The following is an 18,411-nucleotide window of genomic DNA, read 5'->3' as shown; positions in this document are numbered from 1 at the left end:
GGAGGCTTGCTGTTTAGTGTACTAAAGCCTCAGTTACGTTCATCGCTCGTCGTGTGTTTATGGATGGCATATCACCATACTAATATATTACCCCATGTAAAAGCCAGCCTAAGGTCAAACAATCCATGTCTGCATGGTTATGGTCTCTGCCCTCACTATGGTGGGAGAAATGCAGCAGTCTAGGTAGCAAAAAACAGGCAATCAAAAGTTTTGTGTATGTACGTCAAGACCCCAGCTACAAATGTTTCTGAAGTATTCGCCATTCCAGGTATACTTATTTTCCATGCTGTAGACGTTTTCAGGAACTCTTGAGGTGGATAGGCCAAGTGGTGTGAGAGAACGTCAGGCTGGGTCATGTTGTTAATAAAGCATTAGGGGCCACATATATTAGACGTGGAATAGGTGGCAAAGCACTGAGCTTGAGTATTTGAGAAAAAGGGGACACTGTGAGCAGCAGGAAAGCATTTTTTTAAATGACCTTTTCAGAGTGACAAAGCCAGGGGTCAGAGTGTGGTCAGGGGCGAACCCCTAATCCAGCTCCTTGCTTGCTCCAAAACCCAATTCAAATCCAAATCAAATACAAATCATGGTCCCCACAAGAGAGACATACCAGATCTTAGTCAAAAGGCCCAGATTTTTTTTTTTTAATTCAAAAAAATATACTTTATTCATAAAATTTATTTATTTATAAGCATTACAGAGCATTTTGAATTGTCTTGACTGTACATTTCCATCAGAGTTACACATTGCCTTGACTTTCTTCCATTCAATTTTGATAATGTTTTCCACATATCACTCTTTACGTTTCAATTCCTTCTTAAATATTTACATTGTCATGTTTATTTTTTTACATTTGAGTGTTGGTGGCCCAGACCGAGGGGGGTTTACACTGTTACCCGCCCCTCGGTGTACATTTGCTGGAAAAACCTTACACAGTGGTCTTTCCCCATTGCGCCTTGGCGGCAGCTGCCCCAAGCTTGAGTGCGTCCCTCAGCACGTAGTCCTGGACCTTGGAACGTGCCAGTCTGCAACACTCGGTCGAGGACAATTCTTTGCACTGGAAGATCAGCAAGTTTCGGGCAGACCAAAGAGCGTCTTTCACCGAGTTGATGACCTTCCAGCAGCAGTTGATATTTGTCTCGGTGTGTGTCCCTGGAAAAAGTCCGTAGAGCACAGAGTCCTGTGTCACAGAGCTGTTCGGGATAAACCTTGCCAAATACCACTGCATCTCTCTCCAGACCTTCTTTGCAAAGGCACATTCCACAAGGAAGTGTATGACCGTCTCATTTCCCCCACAGCCACTCTGAGGGCAGCGTGCATTGGAGAATCAACAGGGAGGGCCCTTCTCACCACCAGCCAAGCTAGGTCTTGGTGCTTGTTTGAAAGTTCTGGTGATGAGGCGTTCTGCCAGATGGCCCTGGCAGTCTGCTCAGGGAACCATCCAACGTCCTCCACGGTCTCCTTTTCCCTGAGGGCCTCGAGGGCATTACGTGCTGACCACTGCTTCATTGCCTTGTGGTCAAAGGTGTTTTTCTTCAAAAACTTTTCCACGAAGGACAGGTGGTACGGCACGGTCCAACTACTTGGAGCGTTCCGCGGCAATGAGGCCAGGCCCATCCTTCGTAACACCGGGGACAGGTAGAACCTCAGTATGTAGTGACATTTGGTGTTTGCATACTGGGGGTCCACGCACGGCTTGATGCAGCTGGACACAAAGGTGGCCAACAGGATGAGGGAGGCGTTGGGTACTTTCCGCCCTCCCTTCTCCAGAGGTTTGTACATGGTGTCCCTTCGGACACGGTCCATCTTGGATCTCCAGATAAATTTAAAGATGGCCCGGGTGACTGCTGTGGCGTAGGGTCGGGTTATGGGCCAGACCTGCGCCACGTACAGTAACACCGAGAGTACCTCACACCTGATGACCAGGGTTTTGCCCGCAATGGAGAGGGAGCGTTGCTCCCACCAGCTCAGTTTCTGTCTTACCTTTGCTATGCGCTCCTCCCAGTTTTCGATGCACGCCCCAGCAGCTCCGAACCATATCCCCAGCACCTTTAGGTAATCTGACCTGACAGTGAAGGGGACAAAGGACCGGTCGGCCCAGCTCCCAAAGAACATGGCCTCGCTCTTCCCACGGTTTACCTTGGCTCCAGAGGCCAGTTCAAACTGGTCGCAGGCGTTCAAGAGCCTGAGTACAGACGCAGGATCCGAGCAGAAGACGGCAATGTCCTCCATGTACAGGGAGGCCTTGACTTGCATGCCTCCACTGCCTGGGATCGTCACTCCTCTTATACTCGGATCCTTCCTGATGGACTCGGCAAAAGGTTCTTTAGCCAAAAGGCAGAGCTGGAAAGCAGTGGAGTCTGTAAATCACGGCTTTTATACACTCGGGACCAGGAAGCACAAGGTGTCCTCTTGCCTTTAGCAGCTACTACTTCCTGTTCCCATGCTGCCTGGCTCTTATGTTGCTGGAGGCGTGTGCACTTGCAGCAATACCTGAACCCTGAAAATTAAAGATTCCCTCTACAAGTTGCATTTGGAGCGCTGGAGACCCGAGCTCTTTGTAACTCGGCAGGACTGGAGACTGCACCGAAGCCTGTTTAAATGGGACCTAAGAAAAGAAAAGTGCTGCCGGCGAGGGGGAGGAGGCGTGAGCTGTGTGCGGAGCTGGAGCGGGGACTGGGAGCGGGAGAGGAGCCGGGACTGGGAGCGGGAGAGGAGCTGGAGCCGGGACTGGGAGCGGGAGAGGAGCTGGATCCCCGGCAGCAGCAGCAAGAGGAGGGCCCGCTCTCTAGTGTTTATTTCAACACTGCCCAAGTGACACACTGCAGGCTGTCCTCAAGCTTCTTCAATCGGCCTTGTGTGACTTTGGCCAAAGAGTTCCTGGGCCAGGTCATGGTCCGCAAGTTTCCGGATGGCAGGGAAGTGAAAGGCAGGATAGTGGAGACTGAAGCCTACCTGGGCGGTGAGGACCAAGCTTCCCACTCCCGCGGGGGCAGGCAGACTCCGAGGAATGTGGCAATGTTTATGAGTCCAGGCACCATGTATGTCTATCAGATCTACGGGGTGTATTTCTGCTTGAATGTGTCCAGTCAGGGAGATGGTGCTGCCGTTTTACTGCGATCTCTGGAACCTCTGCAAGGGCTCGATGCAATGAGGCACTTCCGCAGCCAGCGGAGGAAGGACACTGGGAAACTCCTTAAAGACCATGAACTGTGCAATGGACCCTCGAAACTGTGCCAGGCGTTCGACATCACCAAGACCTTTGACAGGGGGGACTTGGCGACAGGCACTGAGATCTGGATGGAACCTGGCCCCGAAAGCATAAGTGGAGCAGATATAGTCTCCACGAGCCGCATTGGTATAGGTTATGCAGGGGAGTGGGTTAGTAAACCGCTGAGATTCTACATAAAGGGCAACAAATGTGTGAGTGTTGTCGATAGGAAAGCTGAGAAGGTGAATGACTAATTGGATTGTGTCTTTACAAATCCATGGTTATGGATGCTCTGACTTTCCATTGGTGGTTCCATAGCTTGATTTTGCTGCAGAAGCTTCAGACATTTTAAACACAACATTGTCTGTTCAGAATCCCAGGAATAGTGTGATATTCTGGTTTTGTCTTTACCGTCATCAATTAGCTACAATGTGCTTGAATTCAAAGCACAGAAACCATCTTAAATTCACAAATAGGTTCCAAACCATCGCTGACATACAGCCAGAGTAAAATCAATATTGTGGCCACTTAGCAGGAAATAGGAACTTACCAGACTTTTAAAATCACTGGTCAAATAAAACCAATAATGATTCAGATAGAAAATACTGCAACAGATACCTGAGAAAGGACTTTATGAAATATGTGTATTATTTGAATTAACCTTTCACAATATAATGCTTTATATATTTGTTGCAATGGTCTGTTATTGGACCATACAACACAGAAGGTCTGTGCTAGGCCTTTGTCGAGCAATTCAAAACCAATCCCATTGCTCTTGTCCTCCAAAACGCCTTGTCTTCCTCAGTTTCAAATCTTTATTCAATTGTCCTTAAAAGACATGAGTGTTTCTGCCTAAAGCAAACAATTTTGTTCCATGTAATTATGCATATAAAGACATTTCTCCTAACCTCTCCTTTCATTTCCTTAACAATTTAAATTTTTGACTCCATTCACTTTTCTTGAGGAGAGATAATAACCTTTCCCTATTCACGATCAAAATACTTTACAATAATTTTAAAACCTCATGTTTTTCCTCTTAATCATCTCAGTTCCAGTCAGAATAGTTCCAATATCTCAGCTTTCTCCACATAACTGCTCCTTCCCATCTCCAGCATAATTGTAGTCAAACACACTTGATGTTTTCAATAGCTTTGATGTTTTTTGTGTATAATGCGATTGTCCAAAACCGCACAGAGTACTGACTGGCCTAATTGCTGCCTTGTATCACCACCTTACCCCTGTATGTCCATATTTATGACTTCATCTTCCTACACGCGCTTTCATTTTATGTGTTTGAACTTGCAGCTTTGTTGACCCTTCAATATTTTCATTGTGTGCATACTCCCATTTTTGTTTTTCTTTGTAAAATGTATTACCTCACCATTCTCCTCATAAATTGCATTAACCTGTCTCCCATTCAACTCAACTGCCCACTCACTGAATCTTTCAACCGGCTATGTGGCAAGCTTTGTGTCAGAGATGTATTTTGATGATATGCCCCCTGTGCATAAAAACAAATAATCTATGTAAACTTAGAACAAAAATGGATTCAGCACTACACCCATAAACACTAGAAATTCTTACACCCATAAACATTAGGAATTCTTACACCCAGAAACACTAGGAATTCTTACACCCATAAACATTAGGAATTCTTAAATGTGAGAAATTCATCTGAAGCCTTTGTTCCCTGTCCAGCAACCAAACTTTTATCCATTATTTAATCTTGTACCATAAACCTCCAATGATGCAACTTTTGAAACAATTTCTGAAAATCATAATCGTATTATTCATTCCATTCCGATTATCCAACTGGTCATTTCTTCAAAGTTATTAATTATTTATCAATTATAACTTGCCTTTAACAATTCTGCTGGTTATTACAACTGCCAAAGCTGCTTCCAACTCTGGTTCGTCCGGCCCTTTAGTGCAGGCCTCTGGTTTCTCTTCCTCGGGCTCACTGCAAATGCTCCATTTGGTTGTCTTTTTAACTGTCAGTTTGTGAAAATGCAGAACAGCACAATTGTTCTGGAAACTTTGGCTGGATTATATAATCAAATGGAATTGTAGGTTCCTGACCGGTGAAACCACAGGTCAGCTGTCTCCAATGAAGGAACTGGCAGAGGTGCAGACATATTGGGTGGGATTTTCTAATAATGGGGCTACGTCCCCACACAGCGTGAAAACCGGCGCCAACGACTCCGGAGTCAACAGCCCCCGAAAGTGAGGAATTCTCACCTTTCTAGGGTGCTAGGTTGCCGCCGGAGTGGTCCCCGCAGCTCCAGCCGGCGCGAGTTCACGCGTGCGCGGAACAGCCGGCGGATTTCCACGCATGTGCGGGGGTTCCCTCCTCCGCAACGGCCCCTGGGTAATATGGCGGAGTCCTACAGGGGCCCAGCGCAAAGTAAAGTAGGCCCCCACGGAACCAGCCCGCCCACCGATTGGTGGGCCCTGATCGCGGGCCAGGCCACCGTCGGATCCCCCCCTCTAGGACGGCACCTGCACACTCACCTTCCAGGTCCCGCCGTGTGGGAGAGGAGTAAATCACGCCGGCGGGACTCGGCTAAACTTGTTGGCCACTCGGGCCATTGGGGCCCGGAGAATCGCACGGGGGCCGCTGTCAACGGCCCCCGACCGGAGTGGCGGGAATCCCACGGTCGCCCGAGAAATGGCGCCGGAGAATGGTGAAGTCGGCATCAGAGCGGCGGGCTCGCACCCCCCGTGGATTCTCTGACCCGGCGCCGGGTCGGAGAATCCCGGCCATTGTCTCTGCTGGCGTCTCTGGATTCCAGAGGTACGAGGAGTCTAGACAAATATGTATCATTGGTCACCCAAGGTCTTGACGTCTTGGGCAGCACTGTAGACTGATACAAAATGAATGTACCATGGCTGATGTCAGGGCATTGGCCATTCCAAAAAATATCCAGTGCAGTCAAATAAATGTAAGCATTGATGGAGTAATAGCAATTGTGGTTCAAGTATTAAGTAGTCCTATGTTGGGGACACATGTGTTTCATCAAACACAGCTGGTTTGTGATGCAGAGCAAGGCCAGCAGCGCGAGCTTAATTCTCGCACTGGCTGAGGTTATTGATGAAGGCCCCTTCTCAACCTTGTCCCTCACCTGAGATGTGGTCCTCAGGTTAAACCACCATCAGTCAGCTCTTTCGATCAAAGGGGAAAGCAGCTTGTGCTCATCTGGGACTCTGGCGCCTAGAATGGTTGGGAAGACATGGGTTCCATCAAAGACTCTGGATTTTTGAATATCCTGCAATTGGGTAACTTACCAGTAGTCTTCACAGTTCTCATTAGGGATAGTGATGAAGTTATTTTTGCCCTTTCAAACAAGGCATCACTCAGCTACTTCATACATTAATTCAATGCGGAAAGATTTACGTTGCTAATGCTCTGTGACATTTGGGAAAAGAGTCACAGGAAAAAGGTTGAAGGTGCTTTCACCATCTGATCTGGAGGCAGACTGGAAATCTTGTCACTGCTTGTAGCACAACTCTGTCACCTTCACCCTTGTGAATCATGGATAAAAATTGTTGATACTGGAATTCTGGTTCATTCTTAGCACATAGTGGCCAATGTAAAGTGTGAAGAAGTTTACAATCTGAATGAAACTATCCTATATGCCTAAGAACATTGGGATAGGTGGATAGAGGGGTGGGGAAGGGATCATTAAATAAATTTATAGTTGTATTGTGGTTAATCTTGGAGTATGCTTCATTACTTTAAGGTGTCAGATTGTTGAAATTGGTAGCTCAGGCAAGAACTATTATGGGCAGCATGGTAGCACAGTGGTTAGCCCAGTTGCTTCAAGCTCCAGGGTCCCAGGTTCAATTCCCGTCTTGGGTCACTGTCTGTGCCTAGTCTGTACGTTCTCCCCGTGTAGGCGTGGGTTTCCTCCAGGTGCTCCGGTTTCCTCCCACAGTCCAAAGATGTGCAGGTTAGGTGGATTGGCCATGCTAAATTTCCCTTAGTGTCCAAAAAGGTAGGTGGGGTTACAGGGATAGGTTGGAAGTCTGGGTTTAAGTGGGGTACTCTTTCCAAGGGCAGACTCGATGGGCCGAATGGCATCCTTCTGCACTGTAAATTCTATGAACTATGCAGTATACAAAATAAACACTGTAATGCAAAAGCTTTAAGAAAACAGCAGAAGCAGGCAGTAGAACCAAACATCCCATCTAAGAATGGAAATGTACAAACAAACAGGCAAACTGTACACGCAAGGGAAAGGAAAGACAGAAAGACGTGTGATTGGCTAGTATTTTTCACTGTCTCCAGATGTCTCAAACTGCTTTACAGCCAATGCTTTTTTTGAAGCAAAGTCGCTGCTGTAATGTAGGAAACATGGCAACCAATGTTTTATTCGCTCATGGGACGTGGGCAGTACAGGCTGTGCCAGCATTTATTGCCCATCCCTAATTGCCATTGACAGAACAGTTAAGAGTCAACCACATTGCTGTGGATCTGGAGTCACATGTAGGCCAGACGAGGTAAGGTTGGCAGATTTCCTTCCCTAAAGGACATCAGTGAATTAGATGGGTTTTTCTGACAATCGACAATGGTTTCATGGTCATCATTAGACTTTTAATTCCAGATAATTTTTATTGTGTTTAAATTCCATCACCTGCCATGGTGCAATTCAAACCTAGGTCCCGAGATCATTATCCTGGGCCTCTGGATTATTAGTCCAGCGACAATACCACTCTGACACCGCCCCCCGTTCGCCATAACCCTTCAACCCATTATTAAGTAAAAATCTGTCTATCTCCTCCTGCACTCAGCAAACTCCCAGAGGCAGCATTGAAACTGAAACAGTCAGAGGTGAGAAAACAAGGACATTCTTCACGCAAACTGTTTATTGATCCTTAAGAATTCCCCAGTGTTCTTAATTTAATTCAGGATTGCAGGCCCGTTTATTGTATCTAATTAATTAATACCAGTATTTAAAAATAAAAATTAAAAAGTACTTTCCCTGAGTTAAGAATTCCTGATTTCAGCTGGTCTACAGGGTTTAAGCACATAATCTAAGCTGATACCGGTGCAATACTGACAGAATGCTGTATTTTTGGAAGGATGTCTTTAAAAATTAAATATAAGCCATTATCAGGGTTGATGTAAATGATTCCATAACATTACTCGAAGAGCAAGGACTTCTGGTGACCTAGTCAATATTCTTCCCTCAACTATCATCATCAAAAACAGTTTCGCTGAATGGTCATTTGATTTACTGTTTGTGGGGCTTTGCTGGATGTGCATTGGCTGCCCCTTTTACTTAAATAACTGAATGATGCCACTTCAACAGTGCACTGTTGGCAGTGAAACACATTTGATAACCCTGAGGTGTAAGAAAACGTTGTGGCCTGAATTTGTAGGATGGCGGGGGTTCGGCCACCACCATCCAAGGAGTCGGCAGGATGTCCAGCAACCCCTCCATAGCTAAGCACCGAAGTTAAAGATAATATAAAGACAAAAACTGAAACGTACCATGTGGCAAAGGCCAGTAGCAGGCTACAAGATCGGGAAACTTTTTTATCCACTCACAGGATGTGGGTGTCGCTGGTTAGGCCAACATTTATTGCTCATCCCTAGTTGCCCTTCAGAAGGTGGTGGTGAGTTGCCTTCTTGAACCGCTGCAGTCCTTGAGGTGCAGGTACACCCACTGTGCTGTTAGGGAGGGAGATCCAGGATTTTGACCCAGCGACAGTGAAGGAACAGCGATATATTTCCAAGTGAGGGTGGTGAGTGACTTGGAGGGGAACCTCCAGGTGGTGGGGTTCCCAGGTATCTGGTGCTCATGTTCTTCTAGATGGTAGTGGTCGTGGGTTTGGAAGGTTTTGTTTATGGAACCTTGGTGAGTTACTGCAGTGCATCTTGTCGATGATACACACGGCTGCCACTGTGCATCAGTGTTGAAGGGTTTGAATATTTGTGGAAGGGGGAGCAATCAAGCTTTGTCCAAGATGAAGTCAAGCTTCTTGGAGCTGCACTCATCCAGGCAAGTGGAGAGTATTCTATTACACTCCTGACTTGTGCCTTGTAGATGGTGGACAGACTTTGGGGGATTAAGAGGTGAGTTACTCGCTGTAGGATTTCTAGCTTTTGGCCTGTCCTGGTAGCCACAGTATTAATGTGGCTAGTCCACTTCAGTTTCTGATTAATGGTAACCTCCAGGATGTTGATTGTGGGGATTCAGTGATGGTAATGCCATTGAATGTCAAGGGATAGTGGTTAGATTCTCTCTTGTAGGAGAAGGTAATTGCCTGGCACTTGTGTGGCACGAATGAAATTTGCCACTGTCAGCCCATGCCTGGATATTGCCCAGATCTTGTTGCATTTGGACATGGACTGCTTCATTATCTGGGGAGTCGCGAATGATCCTGAACATTGTGCAGTCATCCACAAACATTCCCACGTCTGACCTTACGACGGAAGGGAAGTCATTGATGGCTGGGACACTACCCTGAGGAACTCCTGCAGTGCCGTCCTGGAATTGAGATGATTGACCTCCAACCACCATAACCATCTTCCTTAGTGCCAAGTATGACTCCAACCAGCGGAGAATTTTCCCCCGATTCCCATTGACTCCAGTTTAGCTCGGGTTCCTTGATGCCATACTCGGCCAAATGCTGCCCAAAGGCAGTCACTCTGACCTCACCTCTGGCATTCAGCTCTTTCGTCCATGTTTGAACCAAGGCTGTAATGAGGTCAGGATCTGAGTGACCCTGCGGAACCCCAAGTGAGCAGATTATTGCTGAGTAAGTGCCACTTGATAGCACAGTGGTTAGCACTGTTGCTTCGCAGCTCCAGCGTCCCAGGTTCGCTTCCCGGCTTGGATCACTGTGTGGGTTTCCTCCGGGTACTCCACAGTCCAAAGATGTGCAGGTTAGGTGGATTGGCCATGCTAAATTGTCCTTAGTGTCCAAAAAGATTAGGTGTGGTTACTGGATTATGGGGATAGGGTGGAGGTGTGGGCTTAAGTAGGGTGCTCTGTCCAAAGGATGGTGCAGACTCGGGCCAAATAGTCTCCTTCTGCATTGAAGATTCTATGAAATCTGTGAAATTCCATCACTTCACTGATAATGGAGAATAGAATGATAGGGTGGTAATTGGCTGAGTTGGATTTGTCCTGTTTCTTGTGTACAGGATACTGCTAGGCAATTTTCCACATTGCTGGGTAGATGCCAGTGTTGTAGCTGTACTGGAACAGCTTGGCTAAGGGTGCGGCAAGTTCTGGAGCACAAGTCTTCAGTACTATTGCCTCGATATTGTCAGGGTCCATACCCTTTGCAGTATCCAGTGCCTTCAGCCATTCCTTGATATCATGTGGAGTGAATTGTATTGGCTGAAGACTGACATCTGTGATGCTGGAGACCTCCGGAGGAGACCGAGATGGATCATCCACTCGGCACTTCTGGCTGAAGATTGTTGCGAATGCCTCAGCCTTGTCTTTTGTACATATGTGCTGGGCTCCACCATCATTGAGGATGGGGATATTTGTGGAGCCTCCTCCTCCAGTGAGTTGTTTAATTGTCCACTACCATTCACGGCTGGGTGTGACTGGCCTACACAGCTTAGATCTGATGCATTTGTTGTGGAATCGCTTAGTCGTGTCTATTACTTGCTGCTAATGCTGTTTGGCACACAAGTAGTTCTGTGTTATGGCTTCACCAGGTCGACACCTCATTTATCACTATGCCTCATGTTGCTCCTGGATGCTCTCCTGCACTCTTCATTGAACCAGGGTTGATTCCCTGGCTTGGTGGTAATGGTAGAGTGGGGGATATGCCAGGCCTTGTGGTTGAATACAATTCTGCTGCTGCTGATGCCCACAGCGCCTCATGGATGTCCAGTCTTGAGTTACTAGATCTGTTCGAAGTCTATCCCATTTAACACGGTGGTACTGCCACACAACATGCTGGAACTTTTAATGATCAACAAAGGGTTACTAAAAAAAAAATAAAAAAGAGCAAATGTAAATTCTGAAAGAAATCTAACACAAAATATAAAAAAGGATAGCAAAAGCTTCAGTAAGTATATGAAGGGGAAGAGAGTGGCTAAAGTGAATGTTCGTCCCTAAGTGCATGAGACCGGGGAGTTAATAGTGGCGAACACAGAAATGGTGGAGATGCTAAATCAATATTTTGCCTCAGATTTCAGGGTGGAGGACACTAGTACTACCTAGTACCACCCTAATAGTAACAGATAATGCAGAGGTAATAGAAAGGAAGGAATTTAGAATAATCTTCATCAAGAGGGAAAAAGTACTAAACAAACTATTGGATTTGAAGGCAGTCAAATCCTCAGAGCCTGATGGCCAACATCTTAGGGTCTAAAAGGAAGTGGCAGCAGAGATAGTGGATCCATTAGTTATAATATTCCAAAATTCCCTAGATGTATGAAAGGTTCCAGTGGATTGGAAAAATGTTAACAGAACACCGTTATTCAAAAAAAAGAGAAGGAGGTAGAAAGTAGGAAACTATAGACCAGTTTGTTTAACATCTGTCGTTGGGAAATTGTTAGAATCCATTATTAAGGAAATAATAACAGGACATTTGGAATTGCAGTCCATCAGAGTCAGCATGGTTTTATAAAGGGTAAATCATGTTTGACTAATTTGCTGGTGTTCTTCAAAGATGTAACAACACAAGTGGATCATGGTGATCCTGTAGATGGAGTATGTATGGACTTCCAGAAGGCATTTGATAAGGTGCCGCACAAAAGGTTAATACACAAGGTGAGATCACATGGGGTTAGGAGTAATTTATCAGCTTGAATAGAACACTGGCTAACCGACAGAAGGCACAGAGTCAGGATAAATGGGTCTTTCTCTGGATGGCAAGATGTAACTAGTGGAGTGCCACAGGGTTCAGTCCTCGGGCCCCAACTACTAACAATATAAATTATTTGGATGCGGGGATAAAAGGTAATACAGGCAAATTTGCAGATGACAGTAAAATAAGTGGGATAGTAAGTTGCAATGCGGAAATCAATTTACAAATGGATATAGATAGGTGAGTGGACCAAAATTTGGCAGATGGAGTTTAACATGGATAAGTGTGAGGCTATCCATTTTGGTTGGAAAAATGGAAAGGCAACTTATTATCTAAATGGAGAGAAACCTCAAGAGTGCAGAAGGGTCGGGGTGTCTTGTGCATGAATCGCAGAAAACTAGCATGCAGGTACAGCAGGTAATAAAGAATGCAAATAGAATTTTGGCCTTTATAGCTAAATTAATAGAGTATAAAAGTAGGGAAGTGTTGCTGCAACTGTACATGGTATTGGTGAGACTGCACCTGGAGTACTGCGTACAGTTTTGATCCCCTTACTTGAGGATGGATGTAGTTGCATTAGAGGCAGTTCAGAGGAGGTTCACTAGATTGATTACAGAGATTAGGAGTTTGTCTTATGAAGAGAGAGTGAGCACTTTGGGCACATATTTTCTCGAGCTTAGAAGAATGAGAGGATATCTAATTGAGGTAGAAAAGATGATAAAAGGTATTGACCAAGTAGACGTGGAGCGGATGCTTCCTCTTCTGGGGCAATCTAGAATGAGGTCATAGTTTTAGGATAAGGGGTAGTAGATTTAAAACAAAGATGAGGAGAAATTACTTCTCTCAAAGGGTCGTGAATCTGTGGAATTCACTATCCAGAGGTTGATGGGTTCCGGGACAATAAGTAAATTTGAGGGGATAGACAGTTTTCAATTGGTAATGGGTTGAACGGTTATGGAGAATGGATAGGAATGTGGAGTTGAGACTGAGATGAGAGCAGCCATGATGGTATTGAATGGTGGATCAGGTTCAAGTACTGAATTGCCTAATCCTGGTCCTAGTTCTTATGTCCTTATGTCATCTGCCTGACATCGTAAAAATTGAGGCTGGGTGGCAAACAGTCCTTAAGTTGAGATTTATTGGCTATTTAAGGACCTAATTTGGGGAAAGGATAGGCTTCCTGTTTGAGGCCCTGCTGCCCACCCCAGTGTGAAACCGCTGCAAGGTCGGGGTGGGCAGACACCCAGAGGGAATCTCTTCCCTGAAATTTCCTTAATTTCCCTGATAATCCACATCAAATCGTCAGCATCAACATGTAAATCATTTAAACTAAATATTTTTAAACAGTCACTTCTTGACCTAATTATGTACGGCCACATTGTTTCACTTGACTCTGCTGCAGGGAAAAATGTTCTCTGAGTGGATATAATTTCCTGACAAAAATTTGTAGCCTTTTAAATTAATGGTGAATAATTCGACACAGCCCACGTTTACCCTAACCAGAACTTGAAGCCTATATTAATAAGTGGTGTAACTGCAGAGGCGTACAAGACTGGGATAAGGGCGGGGTGGAAGCTATGAAATGTAATGCTGACACCCTGAGGACTTTTAAGTAACAGCATGGTTAATGTAATGTTTTCAATGAATTTGATCTCTTGTACTGAGCAGTAAATGTTGAAGTGATATAGGCCCAGATTTTCCTGCAATGATCAAATCAGCGATGCAACCGCTAAGATTAGCCATCTAGCCTGCCAACCTCACGGCCAATAACATCCTCCATATTTTCCTGCTCTTCTAATTAGAACAGGCTTCATAGCAACATAGAAACCCTACAGTGCAGAAGGGGGCCACTCGGCCCATCGAGTGCGTGTCAACACTTCGAAAGAGCATTTCACCTAGGCCCACTGCCCCGCTGCATCCCAACCTGCACATTACTGGACACTAAGGGAACATTTTGCATGGCCAATCCACTTAACCGACACACCTTCGGATTGTGGGAGGAAACGGAGAACCTGAAGGAAACCCACACAGCCACAGAGAGAATGTGCAAGGTCCACAAAGACAGTGACCCAAACTGGGAATTGAACCCGGGTCACTGTTGCTGTGAGGTAGCATTGCTAACCACTGTGCCACCGTGCTGCTTCAGTGTGAATCAGACGCAATGTGACCATTTTTACCCAGCAACTCAATGAATACATCTGATTCGCTCATTGAACTGGAAGGACTCAAGTCTCTCACTGCAACCACTTCTTCTCCAGGATCTTGTCTACAAAGAACAAAGAAATGTACAGCACAGGAACAGGCCCTTCGGCCCTCCAAGCCATGCTGCCCGACTAAACTACAATCTTCTACACTTCCTGGGTCCGTATCCTTCTATTCCCATCCGATTCATATATTTGTCAAGATGCCCCTTAAATGTCCCTATCGTCCCTGCTTCCACTACCTCCTCCGGTAGCGAGTTCCAGGCACCCACTACCCTCTGCGTAAAAAACTTGCCTCGTACATCTACTCTAAACCTTGCCCCTCTCACCTTAAACCTGTGCCCCCTAGTAATTGACCCCTCTACCCTGGGGAAAAGCCTCTGACTATCCACTCTGTCTATGCCCCTCATAATTTTGTATACCTCTATCAGGTCTCCCCTCAACCTCCTTCGTTCCAGTGAGAACAAACCGAGTTTATTCAACCGCTCCTCATAGCTAATGCCCTCCATACCAGGCAACATTCTGGTAAATCTCTTCTGCACCCTCTCTAAAGCCTCCACATCCTTCTGGTAGTGTGGCGACCAGAATTGAACACTATACTCCAAGTGTGGCCTAACTAAGGTTCTATACAGCTGCAACATGACTTGCCAATTCTTATACTCAATGCCCCGGCCAATGAAGGCAAGCATGCCGTATGCCTTCTTGACTACCTTCTCCACCTGTGTTGCCCCTTTCAATGACCTGTGGACCTGTACTCCTAGATCTCTTTGACTTTCAATACTCTTGAGGGTTCTACCATTCACTGTATATTCCCTACCTGCATTAGACCTTCCAAAATGCATTACCTCACATTTGTCCGGATTAAACTCCATCTGCCATCTCTCCGCCCAAGTCTCCAGACAATCTAAATCCTGCTGTATCTAGTGTGACCATTGGCCAATCCTGGAGCTAATTCGTACCTGAAGAGGAATCTGCCCCTGTCTACAAAACAATGTCCCCTGTTGACCATTATATTATTATTAGAAAATAGGCTCGGCAGCAGGGAATTGGAGATGTTGTATATTTAATGATTTAATTATTCCAAGTTAAAAAATCTTCTGTCATCCGGTTTTGTGATAAATTGTGAGTGATGTTTCTACGTAATTTAAGTTATGCAGGAAGGCTGGCTTTGGCTGAGACGAAGGACCAAACAAACTTAGGCCAACTATTTAAAGGTAACCGACGTTGCAGTAATAATTCACACCACTGTGAATAAGTCACCAAGTGCCACGAGTACCATCATTTTTATGTCAAGTCGCAACAATGTTGGTCTGGAATCAGAGTGGCAGGTTTCCTTCCCTTAAGGGGCAATTGGTGAACCAGTTGGCTTCCTATAAATAATTCAATGGCTTTCTGGTCACTTTTACTGAAGTCTGTTCCAGCTTCATTCCAGCTTTTTAACCGGATTCAAATTCTCAATCTGTTATGATGGGATTTAGAACTTATATCTGGGCTCCTGCCCCAAGATTACTCACTCAGTAACATATCCACTGCACTGCAGTCAGCCAGAAGGTAATGGTTTCTTTCAAGAATAAAGAACAATATAGCACCAGGAATAGGCCCTTCGGCCCTCCAAGCCTGTGCCAATTAGTTACTGCTCCACACCGCTGTCAGGCCCTGTGTCTGCAACTTGTGATTGGTTGTTCTGACTGGGTGAAGTAGTTCTACAACACAATGTTGAAATTGAGTTCTTTTTGCCCTCAGTCTGGTCTCAGTCAAACGCTGAGTCAGATTTGTAGGTATTAATTTATTTTATTTCAATAGCTTGCAAGCTACACTCACTCTGATAAAGGCATGAGACTACAAGCCTCTTGAAATTTCCAGAGAGTGTGAAACAAAGGGACAAAGCATCTCGTTTTCATATACATTCACGTAGCATCAAGTTTCACATACACACAACCAAATAAGGAAATGATAACGAATGCAAGATTCTCATAGGTCTTTCTCACACATTCCTTGACCTGGCCATATAACCTGATCTTCACAATTACTGATCCTGATAGACTCACTATACATTCCTCAGCCCTGGGTCCCCTTTCACCCAGCATCCTCTGCAGCATCCTTTGCACAATGAACCGGTCCTAATGGCTACCCATCCCCCTCCTGGCCATGCTTTGCTCAGCCCCTTTGTTCATTCCCTGCAACCTGGATTAATGTCTATAAATGCACTATCCTAATATTCTGCCCTCCTATATTAGGGTCTACCTCTACATTATCCTAACTGGTCATCCCAGTCTAATACCCCTCTCTTCAGTTCAATTCCTCAACTACAGCAACATTTTAATTGTAGAAACATACGAAAAGAAGGGTAAGAAAAGGCCATTGGGGCCATTCCATCTAGTGCACAGTGCAACCTTCTGCACCAAATAAGAACAAGGTAGCCTGCCTCAACGACTACCGACCGGTGGCCCTGACATCTGTTATCATGAAATACTTTGAGCGGGTAGTCATGAGATGGATCACTGCCAGCCTCCCAGACGGTCTCGATCCACTGCAGTTTGCCTATCACCGCAACCGGTCCACAGCAGATGCTATCTCCCTGGCTCTACAATCAACACATGAACACCTCGACAACAAGGACACCTATGTAAGACTGCTGTTCATAGGCTACAGCTCCGCCTTCAACACCATTATTCCGACAAGACTAATAACCAAACTCCACAATCTTGGACTTGACCCCTGCAGCTGGATCCTTGACTTCCTCACCAACAGACCGCAATCTGTCAGGATAGGCAACAGCACCTCCTCCACAATAGTCCTCAACACCGAGGCCCTGTAAGGATGTGTGCTCAGTCCTCTACTGTACTCCCTATACACACATGACTGTGTGGCAAGATTTAATTCCAACTCAATCTATAAGTTTGCGGATGATGCGACTGTGCTGGGCCGTATCTCAAACAATGACAAATCAGATTTCAGGAGGGAGATAAAGCACTTGGTTGCATAGTGTACCGAAAATAACCTCTCTCTAACTATTGGAAAGACCAAGGAACTGCTCATCGACTTCAGGAAATGTAGCACGACACACACTCCCGTCGACATCAATGGCTCCGAAGTGCAGATGGTCGATAGCTTTAAGTTCCTGGGGGTCACCATCACCAACAGTCTGTCCTTGGCCACTCACATCGATGCCACAGTCAAGAAAGCCCAACAATGTCTCTACTTCCGAGGGAAGCTAAAGAAATTCGGCATGTCTTCATCAACTCTCACAAACTTCTACAGATATACGATAGAGAGCATCCTATCCGGCTGCATCACAGCCTGGTATGGTAACTGCTCAGTCCAAGATTGCAAGAAATTGCAGAGTGTGGTGAACTCAGCCCAACACATCACACAAGCTTGCCACCCCCACATTGATTCTGTCTACACCTCTCGCTGCCTCAGGAAGGCAGACAGCATTATTAGAGAACCCTCCCACCCAGGCATTGCCTTCTTCCAGACCCTTCCATCAGGCAGAAGGTACAGAAGTCTGAAGACCGACACATAGGAACAGCTTCTTCCCCACAGCTACAAGACTCCTCAACGACTCCCCCTCGGACTGATCTGTTCTCTGTAAGAACACTATTCACAATGCCCTATGCTGCTCTTGCTCATGTATTTGCCTTGTTTGGCCCCTTGTTCCGCACTGTAACGAATCACTGTTTGTCGATGTACTATTTGTCAATGTTCTCTGTTGATTATTCTTTTGTCTACTATACAAGTATTGTATACGTTCCCTCGGCCGCAGAAAGATATTTTTCACGATACTTCGATACATGTGACAATAAATCAAATCAATCAATCAATCATGATACCAATCTTGGCCAAAACCCTCAGCACTTCCTGTAGCCTTATCCCTCTATATCCATCCTATCCATGTATTTGTCGAGATGCCTTTTGAATGCTGTTAATGTATTTGCTTCCACAACCTCCCCTGGCAGCGCGTTCCAGGCACTCACTATCCTCTGTATAAAAAAACCTGCCTCGCACATCTCCTATAAACTTTGCTCCACGGGCCTTAAACCTATGCCCCTGGTGACTGACCCCTCCATACTGGGAAAGAGTGCCTGCCCATCCATTCTATCCATGCGTCTCATAATCTTGTAGACCTCCATCAGGTCACCCCTCATCTCTGTCGTTCTAATGAAAACAGTCCGAGTCTATTCAGCCTCTCCACATAGCTAACACTCTCCAGACCAG

At 45.7% G+C, this 18,411-nt stretch overlaps 1 protein-coding gene across 1 annotated transcript; it reads left to right on the top strand.

Annotated features, from left to right (window-relative positions):
- Positions 1–2,585: 2,585 nt before the first annotated feature.
- Positions 2,586–6,924, top strand: mpg (N-methylpurine DNA glycosylase). The gene has a single exon (XM_072499051.1). It carries the CDS (start codon positions 2,602–2,604, stop codon positions 3,463–3,465), a length of 864 nt encoding a protein of 287 aa, XP_072355152.1. The 5' UTR covers positions 2,586–2,601; the 3' UTR covers positions 3,466–6,924.
- Positions 6,925–18,411: the final 11,487 nt, after the last annotated feature.

Source organism: Scyliorhinus torazame, chromosome 4 (assembly GCF_047496885.1).
Source record: "Scyliorhinus torazame isolate Kashiwa2021f chromosome 4, sScyTor2.1, whole genome shotgun sequence".
NCBI lineage: Eukaryota > Metazoa > Chordata > Chondrichthyes > Carcharhiniformes > Scyliorhinidae > Scyliorhinus > Scyliorhinus torazame.
This window is presented reverse-complemented; position numbering and strand designations above follow the sequence as displayed.